Source organism: Tachysurus fulvidraco, chromosome 8 (assembly GCF_022655615.1).
Source record: "Tachysurus fulvidraco isolate hzauxx_2018 chromosome 8, HZAU_PFXX_2.0, whole genome shotgun sequence".
In the NCBI taxonomy this organism is placed as follows: domain Eukaryota; kingdom Metazoa; phylum Chordata; class Actinopteri; order Siluriformes; family Bagridae; genus Tachysurus; species Tachysurus fulvidraco.
Window position 1 is genome coordinate 24179092 of NC_062525.1, and position 18636 is coordinate 24197727.

The window sequence follows — 18636 nt, forward strand, 5'->3', positions numbered from 1 at the left end:
GCTGCGACACGTCCTCGGAACTTTCATCCACGTCGTTCTCCTCTCTGAAAGAACAGAAATGAAAGACGATCGGCGATGATCACACGATGATGTAATAGGATGATGGAGGATGGAGGTATTTCTTACCTGAAAGAGATCAGGTTGGTGTAGCAGACAGGAGGAACAAACAGTGTGAGGATGAGCTTCCAGACCTCAGTGTTTTTGTCCATATCCCCCCACCATATCTGAGACAGCAGACTCTGACACACACACACACACACACACACACATACACACAAAATCAACATTAAACATTTTTTATGCTGTCCAGTTTTCCCAGATCCTGCTCAACCTTCTCATGTCATTAAATTGACCTCATTGATATAAACCATAAGCTGGTTTGGTGGACGGACACATGGACATGGTCCACTTTGAGAACCTCTGCTCCACCTTAACAGTACTGAAATACTGTGGTTGTTTGAAACCTCATTATTATGGGATGGATACTTCAAGAATGATGATCTGGTCTTCTGGTGTCTGGATTTCTCCGTAGATGCGAATCAGCCCCATGCGCAACTTACGCCATTGTCTTCACATGCGTTAGTTAAACATTTTGTCAGACACCCAGAGCAAACTGTTATCCAGAGCAACTTACATTTAAACAGCTGAGCAATTGTGGGTTAAGGGTCTTGCTCAGGGGCCAAGCAGTGGCAGCCTGGTAGCCCTGGGATTCAAACTCACAACCTTCCGATTAGTAGTCCAACACCTTAACCACCTTAACCATGTATGCTTTGTTTTGTTTCGTGTCTTGTCTCCGCCCCTGTATTGTCATTGGTTGTTGCCCTCGTCTGTGTCATGATTAATGTCACCTGTTTTCAGCTTACTTCCTGGTTTAACTACATATTTAAACATTTGCATGTTGCATTCACGATGATACCAAGCCTTGTGTTTGTGTAGGTTTATTTGGTTTTGACACCACATGGTTTTTGACTTCCGTGTTTTGCCCAACTTCCACGTTTTGTTACCACAGTTGCTCGATTGCTGCTCTTAGATCCTCAAAGTCTTTGTCTGACATATTGCATGAATCCTACCGACTGTTCCAAGAAGATGGATTCTAATATCCAAGATCTCAGGTCTAATAAACGCTTGTATGATGAGGTAAAAAGTGGTGTTTGTGAGAAAAATGTGCTGGTGAACGACAATAGGTAGATTTAGTGGAACTCCGATGGTTAATCTTTGTGAAAAGGCATCACTAAAAAGACTTGGTGGAGATAACTACGCTCCTAATTGGTTGTCCATGTATATACTCAAATTAATACAATGACCATTCAGACCTGCACGCCGTCGTGACTAAAGAAAAGACGAGCATCCGCTTCCATGGCCATCCTCAGACATGTAGCGCCCTTCCAGACCTGTGATTTTTTCTTCAGCAGGATGAAAGAGCGACTCTCGCTGTTCTCGTAGCACTTACTGAACAAACCTGTGCGAAGCAACAGAGCAAAATCAGGAGGGTGAGAGAAAAATCAGGTAAACGTAAAACAAGGTAAATTAAGATGTCGTTTGTAAATTTCTGGCATGACGACTTCCAGTCTGACTATAAAAGTAAGACGACATCGTACCGTGGGCCAAGCTCTCAAATCTCTGGGCCAGGTCCTTCATGGAGTGTTTCGTCTCAGTCTCGGTCTCTAATTTGGAGAGAACTCGCAGCAGCTTACAAGCACTCAGAGCACTCAATACCGACTCTGAGGTCTGAGGAGAAAGAGAGAGAGAGAGAGAGAGAGAGAGAGAGAGAGAGAGAGAGAGAGAGAGAGAGAGAGAGAGAGATGATTAACCTTCACTACTTAGCAACAGATATCAAATGAATCCTAGCCACCTCTTTTCATTTAATTATTCATTTCTCTTTTCACACTTATTGGGCAACTTTTTGGGCACGTGAGGGCAAATATCACCTTTTCTAATCACACATAACATGAGATGCAGTTCTGTATCTAAAAATCACACAGACAACTCCAAGGCCTGCTTTTACCATTTCCCAGAAGTAAACGGCCATATTGCTGCGGTTCTGCAGCACGGCCCAGATGAACAGTGAAGCCCACGGGTGAGTGCACCGAAGCGCCAGATATCTGGCTTCTTCATGCAAGATCGTAGACATTTTCTGGAAATGAATTTCAAAGTCAAATCCATGACGCAATATTTTACAACAGAACTGCTGAATCCAGTGCGCTTTCATCTCAGACGTTTTACCTTGTTGGCTTTCCGTCTGGAAGCGACACCCTTCAGCTCCAGACATTTATAATAGAAAGGCCGACACACGTCACCCAGCAAGTACTGTAGGACCTGAGACACCTAGGAAACATGGACAGAAGTAGATTTACTAATCTGATTCGAACTTGTTTGTAGCAGTAGCTATTGTGCTCATTGATAAAGAATGGGGATCATCTGAGATCAGTTTGCTGAGGTTTGACTCAGATTCAGATTCTATATCGGACCCCACTGAATTTGCATCATCAACTGCAAAGCACATGGATAACACAAAGCCAAGGTATTTCTTTATACATCAAAAAAAAACAACACGTCATTAGCTCAAAAAACACATTCCATCATTCTCACCTCATACATTGTCACTTGTTTGACTGGGCTGACGGTGTGTTCAACACTGCCACCGGAGCGAGAGCTATTGGCGGCCCCCAGGCGTTCTAAGAGGTAACGTTGTAGCAGTGTGTAGATCGTAGAGCCCTCTGAGATGGAGCGGTACAGATCCTCCATGCGGGCGTTTGTAAGATAGTCTATAATGTTCAACCCGTTTTCGGTAAAAAGACGTACAAACTGAGGCTTGTCGTTCACCAGAGCATCAGTCATGAAGCCCTCCAGGTCTTCCTTCTGCACTCAACACACATTTATACATAAAATTTATCAATTTCAAAAGAAATTCTTGTCACAATAGACGTCATTTCCTACCTTCCACTGGATGTTTCCTGTGAAGAGCTCGCTCTTGGCGATGTCTGCTCTGTTCCAGGTCACAGCCAGCCTGAGCTCCTCGGTATTGGGGACAGCATCAGCAGAAAGGCGCTGCTTATTCGCTGTGACACAACAAATGCAAAAAAAATACCTGTAGACCAGTGAAGGCTGGTGTTTTGTTTTTTATTAAATGAAACGTAGCACAGCTATATTCGTTCATTCATTCATTCATTTTCTACCGCTTATCCGAACTTCTCGGGTCACGGGGAGCCTGTGCCTATCTCAGGCGTTATCGGGCATCAAGGTAGGATACACCCTGGATGGAGTGCCAACCCATCACAGGGCACACACACACACTCTCATTCACTCACACACTCACACACTACAGACAATTTTCCAGAGATGCCAATCAACCTACCATGCATGTCTTTGGACCGGGGGAGGAAACCGGAGTACCCGGAGGAAACCCCCGAGGCACGGGGAGGACATGCAAACTCCACACACACAAGGTGGAGGCGGGAATCGAACCCCCAACCCTGGAGGTGTGCGGCGAACGCGCTAACCACTAAGCCACCGTGAACCCCCCCCCCCCGCCCCCCATCACTTCAATTCAATTTATTTTAATACCGCTTTACAGAAGTATAGAGGCAGAATAAAAAATGTAAAGTTTAAAATTAAAGTTACTATTTATTTTTAACATCTATCCTTAAAGATCAAGCCTGTACTGATGGTGACAAGGAAAAACTCCCCGAGATATAACATGAGGAAAAAAAAGCCTTGAGTGGAACCAGACTCTAAAGGGGAACCTCATCCTCATTTGGGGGACACTGGACAGGAAATAATAATAAGTAAATGTGAATAATGTCCTTTCTACAACAGTTTATATTCGAGTGGATTTGTGGAACCATGAGGGCCTGAGGAACAGGTAAGAGTTACTCCTGTGTACATTACAGACTTAACAGAATTCCTTCCTGGAGAAGTGCTCAGTGATGAAGACCCAAGCACAAAGCTGACCGACACAACGGCTGATCAAAGTCAATGTGAAGGTCTTCCAGTGGTTCTATCTACAGTCATCCATCCCATGGGAACCATGACCCAGGTTTCAATTTATTGTTCTATGTATGGTTGAAAACGACAGTAAAAAAAAACTCCTTGGCTTGACTTGACCTGGAGTATGTAAAAAAAGTCTACATTTCACTCCAATTCACCTAACAGGTATAAAAAAAACAACTAAGTCTATAAAGTACTTAAAGGTGGGGTCTCCTATTTTTGAAAGCCAATGTCGTCATTTGAAATCACCAAAACAAACACGCCCCTAACCCAAACGGGTCCCACCCCTGTATCGATAGCTCCGCCCACACATACATACGTAACCCGGGCGACTAACAGAAAGAAACGTGTCTTTATCATAGCTGAAGGGAAGAACAATACGATTGTAGATAAACAAACAAGCAAAAATGCCACACAAGCATAATGATGTAAAGGACAAAGGCATATATTAGTTCTGTGTAACAAAGCAAAACCAACGTTACTCACCTATCGAGAAGGAAAAAAGCGCCTCTGCGTCTTAAGTAAAGTCGGCCACATATTCACAGGTCGGAGTTTCCCGAGTCGATAACTCCTGAGCTAAACGCTGTTACTACACAAAACGCGGTTGTAGCTGCCTCTCTACATTACTACGATAGAAAAGAGGTGTTATTTGTGTAGTAACAGCGTTTAGCTCAGGAGTTATTGACTCGGGAAACTCCAACCTGTGAATATGTGGCCAACTTCCTGCTCCTTCAGTTCTCTCCAGCGCTGGAAAGCTGATCCTATATTAACACGTCCTACTTCTTGTCCTTATCGTAAGCCTTTCTTCTCTTTCTTTCTTTGTTTTTATCCTCCATGTCGATGTTAAAACCGCTTTCTGCTAATGTCACAAATGCACACTGAACACTCTCTCCGCCCATACTGACAAGCCCCGCCCCTTTCTGCTCATTGGCTACACGTTTGTTTTGATTTTTGTTTATTATTCGGCATGACTCAGTTTTCTGAAGCATTTCTCAAAAATCAGAGACCCCGCCTTTAAGGTATAAGGTGAGATTATTCACTGAAGCAGGAAGGATGAAGAGGATCAGCATTGCTGCAACTTACCCTTGACTAAAGCCTTCAGCAGCACTGTATCAAAGTCGTCCAATCCCTCGTGCTCATCATGATAAATGGAGATCAGGTCTTTGCTCTGGTAGATACTCAAGACCTGTCCAAATTTAATCACATGGAGATTAGTATTTAATAATAATAATAATAATAATAATAATAATAATAATAAATATAGCTGCAAGCAGCCATTCCGGGGTCAAGCCGATCAGGTGCGCTCAGAACATGTCGCTGATGACCCAAACCAAGTTTCGTAGCGATATGGCATTGTTTTTAAAATGTCGTTGCCACTAGGTGGCGCTGTCACAAAACGTTGCATGCACCCTCAGGTCATGACTATAATGACATACACCAAGTTTCGTGTCAACACGCATAAGTTTTGCGAAGATACAGCCTCACGTCTGTTTTGGCGTGCGCGCGCCGCCATGTATGTTGCGACGGTTTGGTATCGTTTAACTCAGCATGCCTCAAGGAGTCTAACAACACCTCCTTCATGATTTTAGACTAATGTTTGCAGTAGTTATAAGCAAAAATAGCTGTTTTTAAAATCTCGTGACCACTAGATGGCGTTGACACGAAACGTTGCATGCACCCTCAGGTCATGACTATAATGACATACACCAAGTTTTGTGTCAACACGCATAAGTTTTGCGAAGATACAGCCTCACGTCTGTTTTGGCGTGCTCGCCACCACACAAAATGGCCGTCCGAAAACCGTTTGTTATCGTTTGAGTCGGCATGCCTCAAGGAGTCTAACAACACTCCCTTCATGATTTTAGACTCACGTTTGCAGTAGTTATAAGCAAAAATAGCTGTTTTTAAAATCTCGTGGCCACTAGGTGGCGCTGTCACGAAACGTTGCATACACCCTCAGGTCATGACTATAATGACATTTACCAGGTTTCGTGTCGACACGCATAAGTTTTGTGAAGATACGGCTTCATGTCTGTTTTGGCGTGCTCGCCACCATGTATGTTGCCACGCTATACGAGAAGGCATTGGTCTATCAAAAAACTTTTGATAACTTTTTGTCTCGGGTGTCTCTAGATGCTAGATACCAAAGAACATGCAAATCGGACAAACGGTCTAGGAGGAGTTCGAAAAATTAGGTTTTACGGAAAATTCAAAATGGCTGAAAGGTATTCATGACGGAAATGATGTCATATGGTGCATTCGAATCGGCATGAGCAAAGGATCCAAAATATGCAAGAACTGTGTCTCTAGGCATTACGAGTCAGCAGTTATGAACATGAACATAATTGGATGTTTGGACTGTTGGTGGCGCTAAAGGGTTTGAGCTAGACCCACCAAAGTTGCTAGAGTAACTTCTAAGACTGGCCTATACATGTGTGCCAAATTACATAACTTTCCTACATACGGTTCTATGGGCTGCCATTGACTTCAATGGAAGAAGAGGAATAATAAGAAGAAGAAGAAGAAGAAGAAAACCGACAATAACAATAGGTGTCTACGCCCCTTCGGGGTTTGACCCCTAATAATAATACATTTTATTTAAAGGCGCCTTTCTGAACACTCAAGGTCACCGTACAAAAGAAGAAGAAAAACAAAAAAAATATATAGTTATAAAATACTTACATAGAAATACAAATTGGACAACATTACAAATCATGATGTAGAATAAGCTAAACTAAACAGATGAGTTTTAAGCTGAGATTTAAATGATGAAAGAGAATCGATATTACGGAGCTCAGATGGAAGTGAGTTCCAGAGCTGAGGTGCAGAGGAACTGAAGGCTCTGTTCCCCATAGTTACAAGACGGACAGAGGGAACAATGAAATGAGTGGAAGAAGAAGACCTAAGAGTGCGAGTAGGTTTTGGAGTATGAAGAAGATCAAGAAGATATGAAGGTGCAAGTTTGTGGATAGCTTTAAATGTTAGAAGAAGAATTTTATACTTGATACGAAAATTAATGGGAAGCCAGTGTAGCTGTTCCAGGACAGGTGTAATATGATGGATAGAGGGAGTACGAGTGATAATACGGGTAGAAGAATTTTGAACAAGTTGCAGTTTATGAAGGGTTTTGTGAGGAAGCCCAATAAGAAGAGAATTACAGTGGTCAAGCCGGGAGGTCACTAGACTGTGAATAAGAGTGGTGGCAGATTGAGTGGTGAGAAAGGAACGAAGCCTATTGATATTTCGAAGGTGAAAGTATGCAGCCCGAGTAACATTATTTATATGAGAGGTAAAAGAAAGGGTACTATCAAAGATGCCACCAAGACTCTTAACCTGAGATGAGGGAGCTATGAGAGATTCATCAATGGAAATAAGAAAATTCGAAAATTTGTTAAGCACAGTTTTTGTGCCTATAATGAGAAATTCTGTTTTATTACTATTTAGTTTAAGAAAATTTGCTGAAAACCATGATTTTATGTCAATGAGACAATCAAAGAGCAGATGGAGGGAGTTTGGAATGTGGTTTTGTGGAAAGGTAGAGCTGGGTGTCATCCGCATAGCAATGAAACTTAACCTGATGTTTATGAAAAATATGACCAAGGGGTAAAAGGTAAGTAATAAATAACAAAGGGCCAAGAACAGAGCCCTGGGGAACACCAGAGGTAACGGAAACTACAGAAGAGGTGAATGATTTTAGTTGAACAAATTGTGTGCGATCAGAGAGATATGAATGAAACCATTTCAGAGGCGTGTTGGTGATGCCAATAGTGGAAAGCCTGTCTAAAAGAATATCGTGGGAAATTGTATCAAAAGCTGCACTCAGATCAAGGAGAAGGAGGATGGATAGTAAACCAGAATCAGCTGCTATAAGCAAATCATTTGTGACTTTTAATAGAGCTGTTTCAGTGCTATGAAATGGGCGAAAACCAGATTGGAATTGTTCATATAGATTATTGCCAGACAAGTGGATATGAAGTTGAGCAGCAACAACTTTTTCCAAAATTTTAGAAATAAAAGGAAGATTAGAAATAGGACGAAAATGATTAAGGTTGTTGGTGTCCAAACCTGGTTTCTTTAGAATTGGAGTTACAGCAGCTGTTTTGAAAAGAGAAGGAACAACCCCAGTGGTAAGGGAAGAATAAATAATATCCATAATAAGATGGGACAGAGAGGAAGCAGTAGCCTTAACAAGGACAGTTGGTAAAGGATCAAGAACACAGGTTGAAGATTTAGATTGATGAATAAGTTTTAAGATATCATCAATTGAGGGCAGAATAAACTCAGAGAACAGTTGTGTAGGAACAGGTAGAACTGAGACACATGGAGTAGAAACAGCATTTGATTGAAACAACAGGGTAATGATTATTCTCACAATTAGAAGTTCGGCTTTTATAAACGGAGGCCTGCGATAGTCATTCAAATCACTGGGACAAAAAAAAAAACCCTGATATTCCACCCCATGACTAAAAATCCATGTCATTCATTACCTTGTCTACGAGTTTTTCAGTGTCCTGCTCTGAGGGAAAGTGTTTCAGCACTCTCTCTGTTACTCTCCCTCGCAGATCTGTTTTAGTAGCCGCCTCCGCTTCGCCTTCGGACCCTGTCCCAGGCTTGCTCTTTGCAGCCGATACGTTTTCCAGAACGTCGCTTACCAAGTCAGCGAGTCCCCCAGAGCCTGCCAGGACCAACCAGGGGAGAGACTTCTTCAAGGAGAGATTCATTCTCTATGATGTAAAGAAAGAGACATGATTTTCTATCTTTTATCCTATACAGCCCTGGTACATCCCCAAGCCTGTCCAATCGGATCTATAGGACAAGGTAGGAGACACCCCCTGGATGGGGTCGAACTCACTGTAGGGTCAGAAACACACACACACACACACACACTCACTATAGACAATCTAAACATGCCAATTAACCTTCAACATATCATTTGGTAGATGTCGTTATTCTGAGCAGCATACATTTTGTTTCAAATTTATACTAGCAATTAAGGGATAAGGGCCTTGATAAGGGGCCCAGAAGTGGCAGTTTAGTGGACCCGAGATTGCAATGTGTGATTTATTTTGTGTGTGAAATTTCTTTCCTAAATAAAATGCCTTCTCTTTTTCTCCATTGTTATATACTGACTAAACAAAAGTCTTGAGACCTCCATGCTAGTGCTGGATAGGTAGAATAACATGGTGATGTAACCAAATGGGAAAGATGTAGAATTTGACAGGTTTGAACATTTTCTTAAATTTTGTAGCTTTATATTTTTTATATAGTAAAATAGTAAAACAAACTCAGCTTATAATGCATTATAATCAAGCTACAGTAAGCATAGACTTAGAATGAGTCTGGAATACAAACACTTGATGCACTTGCACATGATGACTGTCTAGGTATCTGTCAGCACCTTCAGTTCTTACGTCAAAGAATTCGTGGCCTAATGGTTAGAGAGTCTGACTCCTAACCAGTCGGGCCGTCCACGACTGAGGTGCCCTTGAGCAAGGCACCGAACACCCCCCCCCCCCAACTGCCCACCGGGTGCCGCAGCATAAAAATGGCTGCCCACTGCAGAACAATGGTGGATCACCATACTTAGCCGTATGTCTTTTTTTTTTCTTCTTTTTTTTTAATAATAAAGGAACAGTTTTACGTGTTTCTAAAACTGACCTCGAGCATGTAAGGCTCTCCTGATACCAGCATACACAGCACAGGGATGTCCATGCTTCCGCTTCCTGTACACATTACATACACTTGTTTTGTTACCGGATACATACAGAAGGACATAAAATATCACTAGAACATTTGATCCTTATTAAAATCCCACACAATCCAGCGAGCATACTTTCCATTCATTGGAAATGAGGTCATATTTTCTCTCAGCTCGAAAAAAAAAAAGGTGGACAAACCTAACTTCATCTACAAATGGCAATAGATTGTTATCGTTGTTATTGATATTTAACTTTACCTGATGTCTTTTCATTGTTTTGGTATGCTAGTCCAGGATAGCTAGAATAACTTGGTGATGTTAGCAAAGGAGTAAGGAGTAATGATGTAAATAATTCTCATTTAGAGTATATTGTCTTTGTATTTAAATACATGAGGGTCAAAAAATTGTCTAGTTTGCACATATTACAGACAATTTTCAAATTAAGTTGAGGCGCAAATTAAGGGTATTGACACATTGGGGTGTTATGAGGCCTGTGAGGCTGGGGTGATTATATCAACAGATTTTTTTACAGCTCTCTACTCCAGTGATATGCCTAGATAAAACCTAAATCGGTGGTTTAATACCACGTCTCACCAGATTTTCCTGTGCGCTGCTGAGAAAGGTAGTTCTCTAGCCGTCCTCTGAAACGAGCCTCCACACCTCTGTGGCCTACACTCCCGTCATCCACGAGGAGAAATGCATGGTAGTTGTTATCCAGGTAGCAGGAATCTCGGGACATGTTCGGAACGTAGTACTCAGCAGGAAAACTACCCTGATAAACACAGGGAAGTGGAGGGACCGGTGAGAGAGTCTGTTACTGGCCGTTACCTTTATGCAAACTACTAAATGTTATACATCTGCACATGGGATTCTTTCATTAGAGTACATTTAGGACAAGAATTCTTCCTCAGCAGCAAAAGCAGCGTTCATCACCTTCATGTTTCCAGGTGGGCAAGAATGTGCTCAGATGTTTGAGAGTACATACTGTAGAGCAATGTGTTTAACATCTTAAAGAATTTACAGGAAGAGATTAGGAAGCTACCTCTGGGTTGATGAGTTGTTCTCGGTTGGATACCAAACCCCAGGGAGCTACACCTATGGCCACTACCTTGGAGAGGGAATCTGAGGACGCTGCCATAGAATGATCCCTCACGGCTTCGCCTATATGCCTGCCAACACCCTCCCGCAGTCCTCCCGATAAGATCCATGCTCCTGTGTGTATTACAGTGTGTGAGACAAAAGTGTGAGTTACTTGAATGCCAAAGACCTTTTCCTATGGAGAAGATTCTGAGCCGACTGTCATCGTTCGTTAAAGACATTCTTCATCCTCCTTCGGAACAGTGATAATTTGCGACAGTTTGTGCAAAAGTCTTGTGGCATGCATTAAGAAATGGATAAAGAGCCTAACAAAACTAAACTAGTGCATAGGTGTGTTAGATACATGTGTCGTTTCATGCAAAAAATTGGTTTGTAGATTCTTCTGAGTATCTGAGAGAATCTGGTGGAGTTCTTCTGGAGATTTTGCCTCTCTAGTCATCTAGACATTCACATTAATAGTGCTATTAGACATCTTCACTAACAGCTTCTTCTTACTATCCCAGGAATATGGAGATGGGGAATTATACCCTAAATGGGATCCCAGTTCATTTCAAGGCACCATGCATACAGTATATCCACGCACATTAATGACCAGGCAGCCTGTGTTTTGATTGGTGTGATGAAACCCCAAAACAGTCTAAAAGAGTAATCCATAGACTATTTATACCACTGTGGCTGTAGTTATTGTAAGTGTTTTGTGTTTGTACCTGTGCTCTGGGCTGCTCTGACCAATCCCTGCCTTAGAACCTCTTTCACCCAGGTCTTAACCTTAGACTTCCCACCACCACCGGCCACCGACACCACCAAGTTTGGAGGTTGCAAGTCCCAATGGCTGGTCAAGATGGAGTAAACAGTGGCAGATGGAGTATCCCAAGAAAGACGAAGAAACTGTTGGGGGAAAAAAAAGAGAGGTTAAATACCATGCAGGCGGGCTAGTGGTTAGCACGTTCGCCTCACACCTCCAGGGTTGGGGGTTCGATTCCCGCCTCTGCCTTGTGTGTGTGGAGTTTGCATGTTCTCCCCGTGCCTCGGGGGTTTCCTCCGGGTACTCCGGTTTCCTCCCCCAGTCCAAAGACATGCAGGCATCTCTGTAAAATTGTCCGTAGACAATGTGAGTTTCTCATTCACTCACAACCTTCCGATTGGTACACCTCCCAACACAATTGTGAGTGAATGAGAGTGTGTGTGTGTGCCCTGCGATGGGTTGGCACTCCGTCCAGGGTGTATCCTGCCTTCATGCCCGATGAACTGGGTTCATAAATTTTGTGTTGTTGGGGATGTGGTAGCCTAGTGGTTAAGGTGTTGGGCTACCAATCGGAAGGTTGAGCCCTTAACCCTCAATTGCTCAGTTGTATAAAAATGAGATAAAAAATGAGATTAAGGGTGTCTGCTAAATGCTGCAAATGTTGTTCCTGGGTGAAAATCTAAACAATCCCTCATTATAATACTGTTTGTTCATGCCCTTTAGCATTCGTACTTGGATAAACTTCTTGTTCGTTCAAAATGTACACTACACCAGACTACATGGATAAGGGATTGTGGACTATCGATGATCACAAGTACGTTAGCACCGACTGAACCCAAGACCCCCTCAATCTTACAGCATCAGTGTCTGATGCTCTTATAGCTGAATGGTCACAAATCCCAAATATATCTTCGGGGGTTGTAATAACTGCAAAGAAACTAAATCTAAAGCTGGATGTCCACAAACCATATATGGATGTAATGGTCATATAGCGCATGCTTAGATATATACTACTATATGAGACTTGAAATGATGACACATTTGCAGGGGAAGTTCTTTTAACAGAAAACAATCATAGATCTTTGTATAATACTTAAAATAACTGAAGCGTAAAGAGCCAAGGATTATTAAAAAGTTTTTTTAGAGATGATTTTTGCTGTAAAGTGGTTACCCACATAGCTGTGCCTCTTTCTGGCTCCTGCAAACGCCACCTCTCCGTAAGCATCTGTGGGAGACTCGGACGTGTGTTGAGAAGATTCCCAGTGACTGACAATGGCCGTGCTGAAGTAATCATTCAGAGTGACTGACGCGTGGCTTTCCCTCGAACTTCCGCACTGACACAGGCGACCGTTGCTGAAGGAAGACAGACATTGCAATGGTATCTCAGTTGGCATATCATTTATCATCAACATCGTCATCCCACACTGGGACTTACAGGACATCAACATTTTACCAGCACCGAATGTACTATACCATATATCACAAAATACACCATTATCACAAAATAAATACCTTTAAAGATAGAGAGGAAATTATTTATTATTATACTTTAGTAATAAACTTTCAAAATGTCAATGTTGGCCTATTAATCTAGATTCAGTAAAAGTTTACATTTATAGCATTTGGTTGACGCACTTATCCAGAGCAACTTACATTTTTATCTAATATTATACAATTGAGGGTTAAGGGCCTGGCTCAGGGGCCCAACGGTGGCAGTTTGGTGGACCTGGGATTCAAACTCTCAACCTTTCAATGGGTAATCCAATGCCTTAATCTTATTAACATTATTTTGGCACAAGTTTTAAGCTCTTTCTCATGCAACTGAATTCTGAAAGATGAATGGCTGGTCATAAGATGTGCGTTCATTGTAACGTTAAACAAAGAGGAGACATTAAAGCTACCTTTAAGGAAGGAGAATTAAAATAGCTTTCAAGTTGGCCTAATGGATAAGGCATCTGACTTTGGAGAAGAAGGTAGAGGGTTCGAGTCCCGTGGCGAACGTTTGTTCATATAAAGTAAAACTGCAATGAATTGCTAGGGATGTAGTAGCCTAGTGGTTAAGGTGTTGGGAGGTGTACGAATCGGAAGGTTTTGAGTTCGATTCCTACGTCCACCAAGCTACCGCAAGGACCTTAACCCACAATTGCAAAAAAAAAGTAAGTTGCTCTGGATAAGGGCATCTGCTAAATGCTGTAAATGTAAAAAAAAAATAGTTTTAAGTAAAAAAAAACATACAAGAACCTGACTGCATACGTACGTGTGTTTATGACAGGACACGTGACTCTAAGACATTACAGATAAGACGCCCTTATCCAGAGTGACTTGCCTTCATCTCATTTATTTATACAACCTAGTTAAGGCTTAAGGGTCAACTCAAGACCTTCTGCTGAGCAGGCCAACACATTATCCACTTCCTCTTGAAAGAATTAAGAAGACTTGGAACAACTCAACATGAGGCTCTTAACTGTAATCGTACAGGTGCAGGTCCTTAACCACATCCCTTTCCCGACTCTGCCCTACGCTCACAAACTGACCTTTAACCACACGCCATCTGCACCATTGACACCATATTGATCCGAAGCATTTATGGAAGGAATAAATTTGCCAAATCCAACAAGCGCTTCTTTTTTCCTTCCTAAAATATATCTCTTTTAACTTGGACTTTTTTTGGTTGCTATAATCGCATTAATCATTTGTTTTGTCTCATTTTCCAATAACAAAAACCTGCAGTTGCAGCAGGGCTGTGTAGACGTTTCATGTCTAATCTAGTCTAACTTACCCAATAACAGGAAGGAACTTTTTTCCAAAGAAATGGATATAAATTTTAAGTCACCATGTTCACACACATTCACACACTCATTTACACATGGGGGAAATTTAGAGCAGTCAGTCCACATAGAACCGGCGACCTTGCAACTGGGAAATGACATCATCATTGTGCCTTGGAGAGACCTGATAAAGACTAAACAAACAACAGTGTGGCTTCTGTAGCAGATTTTCTGTTGCATTTATGCAAATTATTTAACGAAACAGGATGGAGACCAACTACTGTATGTGGTTAGAGACATGAAGTCTGAAAAGGGAATTGCTTTTTTTTTTTTTTTTATGAAAGTTATTTCTTTTCAATTACACACTTTGCAGAAAAAAAACAATGATAAATGAAAACAGAACAGTATTCATCCCGTATCAAACTTGGCATCTGTAATACTTGTCAAATGTAGGAACATGGCCTACACATTAAACTGTTACAACAGGGAAAAAATAGTTGGAAATGGCAGGAATGACTCATTATTCCAGCCAACAAGACCAGGCAAAATTCCTGGATCTATTTTAATACATATACAGTATGCCTAATCATGGCAGCATAGGATAAGTCAGCACAGGTTTCTGAAGAGTTTTGTTTCCTCAGTTTGATACACATTAGGACATAATGTTAGTTCAGTTAGAAGTGTTTTTTTTTTTTTTTTGGTCTAATGTCCAATAAACTGAATTTCTGGAAGTTTCACAAGATGCTGAGTTCAAATCCCAGAACCACCAAGGCAAGGCCCTTAAGTCTCCTCACTTGTATAGATAAACTGGAACTTAAGTTATCCCAGGAACAGACCCTGGAAATGTCAGGGAGTGGGAATTCACCATGATGATGGCAGTTTATTGTAAAGTACCAGGCCCAGACACATTAAGTCCTTAGCTCTGTCTTTGTTCTATGCAGAAACATGGTCCAGGAGAAATGTTGTCACTGTGTACTGAAACAGCTATACTAATGTATATGGTTGAAATGACAATAAAAGCTTCTTGACTTGACTTGACTTGACTTGACTAGTACCTCATATCTAAGGGGTAATCCTACCTTCATATTTTTTGGGGAAAGAAGAAACCAGAGAGTCTAGAAGAAAACCAAATGGACAGTAAACTAAGAACCTCGAACTGGTTTCTAAGCGCTCTAGAGTATGTGCGTTAACACCAAACTCTTATGACCAATACAGTGTATTCCATATAGTAATGCTTCGTAGGTACAGTAGCTTTGGGAAGTATCCATGTCCATGATTACAGTTCATTTAAAATGGATTACATTGAATTTGGCCATTAATAATCAACACATGTTGTTGTTCTTTCTGCTGGGACCGCCATAGCAATCACATGGTCTGTGTATTTGATTAGGTACAGTTTTTATGCCCGATGCCCTTCCATGTGCAACCCTCCCCTTTTATCCGGGCTTGGGACCGGCACTGACAGTTAGTTCTTCAGTGATTGGGTTAGGTTTCTGTGTGGAAAATGGAACCTGGGCCACATCAACAAGAGCGCAGAATCCTGTTGCTGGACAAACCAGGAGGTGGCCATTAAAGAAACACATAATAAGCCATAATCATAACCTATGGGATGTGGTTAAGGTGTTGAACTACCGATCAAAAGATTGTGACTCAAAATCCCAGGTCCACCAATCTGCTGCCTCTGGGCCCTGAGCAAGGTCCTTAACCCGCAATTGCTCGGTTGCATAATATGAGAAAAATGTAAGTGGCTCAGGATAAGGTAAACTGCTAAATAATGTATATAATCATTTATATAATCATCAAAACCTAAAAAATCTCATTGCTTCCTTTAAAAAAATCTCACAAAAATGATCTCGGGTGGATTCCATTTGCACTTTTGCAAATATTTCAATCTCTCACATTGTTTTTAAGCAATATTACCCCTCTTGTCTTTACAACATCGCTTCAGTTGATTGAGGGCATTCATTTATTTTATGCAAATTTTTTTTAATAAAATCCTGTCATAGCATCTCATTGGGGTTGAGGTCTGAACTTTGACTTGGACATTCCAACACCTTGTTATTTTTTCTTAATTCGTCATTTAGATGTTGATTTACTGGTGTGTTTGGGAACATTGCCCTGTTGCATGATCTAGTTTGGCCATCCGACAGTGCAAAACGTACCAAATATCAAAATGTACCAAATATCAAAGATGTTTTGGTGAATTAGGACAGTAAGTGGACTGAGTTAAAAATACGTTTTGAGAAAGGAGGAAAAACATTCTTCATGTTTGATGTATATTCACCCTATATGAGACGTTCATGGCCGTGAAAAGTGAAGTACGCATGCATGGGAAATCTCTATTCCTCACCTGAAGGAATCCTCCACAAACGTCGTACAAACTCTTTTCTTGATTACAGACGTAATCCAGCTCTGAAAAGCAAACAGTACGGATTCCTTTACTTATATGCAATCTATAGGAAAGTTCAAACTCATTAGTAAGCCTACATGTTTTGCATGACCTATCTAATCTACCTAATATAGCTCTATACCATTATATATACTTATATAGCTCTAGTAACCATTAAAGGTGAGTCAATGAACCGACACACCGACTCATTGGATGATTATTTGTCAACCTATGACCTAAGCAGGTATTCACCTTTTAAATCATCACTATACGTAGACATGAGACGTTTCAGATCACTTTCCTTGAGTCTTTTTACTGTCTCCTGTGAACTCACCTGGTCTTTCTCGGATTTGGACATTTGGACGTCTCCACGTTGCGCCTCTTTACCGAACATGTCCAAGCGATTTGTGGCTCACCGACGTTTAAAAAACCTCTCAGATCGCCTTCATTTCCTACTCGGAAGTCCGGTTTTTGTTCATGGAACCTCATTCCTACACATGACAACTCAGCGGATTAAAGCTCTGAGTTCTGGGTGTGGTTAAAGCAGACAAACGCGTTATCACAACACGGCTGTGTCCCAAACCAAACCACTTACAACCTGTAGGGTGGAAAACTAACTCACTAGATGTCTGAATAACGACATTGACGTTTTTATGGAATAACGTCAGTCTGGGGTGTTCATTCATCTTGAACCATGATGTCATTATATAACAAACCATATAAAATAAGCAGGTAAATAAATAGCACAATCAAAGTGAATTAAACAACTGTTTTTATTTATTTATATTATTAATATACATCTCAGTCTGTTTTATTAACACGAAAATACAGTATACTGATATAGATATAAAATACACACACACACACACACACACACACACACACACATACATATATCCATCATAGATATACATATACAATTACAGCAGCCAAAAATACACATAGAAATGTATTAGTTTATTATAACAAACATAGTGAATCAGGGACTAATATGTGCGCTTTTTGGGTTTTGGTAAAAAAAAAAAAAAAAAAAAAAGGATAACAACCTTAAGGAAAAGTACCAAACAAGCTTTTTAAGTCCAGCAAACTACACAGCAATAAAAAAAAAAAAAGGTATATGACGTTATATTTAACGCTATGGCTTTATTTCCTCCCAGACACGTCAGTATAATGCTAGTCTTATAGGCAGATTAACATATTGGTCATTTGTGTTCTTGTTTTGCCTGTTTCTGAAATCAGGAGTGAACACACCTGCAGTGCACAGGGCTGTTGTGAAGCAGGTATTACAGAGAAATCCACCAGTGTTGTGGTCATTTCAAACCGACTCAGCCCTGGCATTGTGTGTGCCGTCTTAGTGCTGGTGATGATTTACACACAGAAATGTTCAAAGATTTAATTAAAAATCTTTGCTTTGTTCCTGTATCCTGATTGTGTGTAAATATACCAGCAAAAATAAGCTACTTTATCAAGTTTACTATAGAAATGCAACAGTATACCATAACACAGGAAGGTCATGAGTTCAAACCCTGCCACTGCTGGGCTCTTGATCGAGGCTTGCTCTGTTGTATAAGCGAGTGCACGGTTTTTAAGGGTGTCTGCCAAATGCCGTAAACGTATTCATTCAAACGCAAAAGATTTCACAACTGTGTGACTCATCCTCAGGTTGCCGCCAACTCTGGTCATAAAAATAGCAAGAATATTCAACAGCTCTTTTTTTTTGTTTCACAAAATACATAATTGCTATTAGATTTAATAGATTTGTAATCTAAAAATAGAAGTGATTTTTCTAGGCAGAACTCTTAATTACCAGGTGGTTGCTTGTACAACCAAATTACCAATCCGCAAAAATCCACAGCGTTAAAACTTTCCTAGCGTTCACGGTTAGGCCGAGGCACACGGTTAATAGCCCATAGCTATTTTACAACTTTGTTTGTTAGAATTAGAACCGTTA

At 41.0% G+C, this 18636-nt stretch overlaps 1 protein-coding gene across 2 annotated transcripts in view; it reads right to left on the minus strand.

The window, feature by feature from the left end:
* Nucleotides 1-17269, minus strand: part of LOC113653572 (transient receptor potential cation channel subfamily M member 4-like) — a 23837-nt gene extending 6568 nt beyond the window's left edge. Inside the window, exons 1-17 of one of the 2 annotated variants that reach the window (XM_027163242.2) lie at nt 17020-17261; nt 16647-16708; nt 12704-12881; nt 11491-11671; nt 10728-10897; nt 10280-10457; nt 9646-9710; nt 8475-8711; nt 5071-5173; nt 2938-3059; nt 2590-2859; nt 2224-2325; nt 2006-2134; nt 1599-1728; nt 1314-1459; nt 127-239; nt 1-44 (exon numbers count right to left, since the gene is read on the minus strand). The exon at nt 1-44 is cut by the window's left edge and continues 61 nt beyond it. In XM_027163242.2, the coding sequence (XP_027019043.1) occupies nt 1-44; nt 127-239; nt 1314-1459; nt 1599-1728; nt 2006-2134; nt 2224-2325; nt 2590-2859; nt 2938-3059; nt 5071-5173; nt 8475-8711; nt 9646-9710; nt 10280-10457; nt 10728-10897; nt 11491-11671; nt 12704-12881; nt 16647-16708; nt 17020-17079 (2290 nt within the window). In that variant the 5' untranslated portion in view covers nt 17080-17261. Of the gene's footprint in view, nt 45-126; nt 240-1313; nt 1460-1598; nt 1729-2005; nt 2135-2223; nt 2326-2589; nt 2860-2937; nt 3060-5070; nt 5174-8474; nt 8712-9645; nt 9711-10279; nt 10458-10727; nt 10898-11490; nt 11672-12703; nt 12882-16646; nt 16709-17019 lie in introns of both variants that reach the window. The other variant, XM_047817693.1, reaches the window with a different exon arrangement.
* Between the last annotated feature and the right edge of the window lie 1367 nt (nt 17270-18636).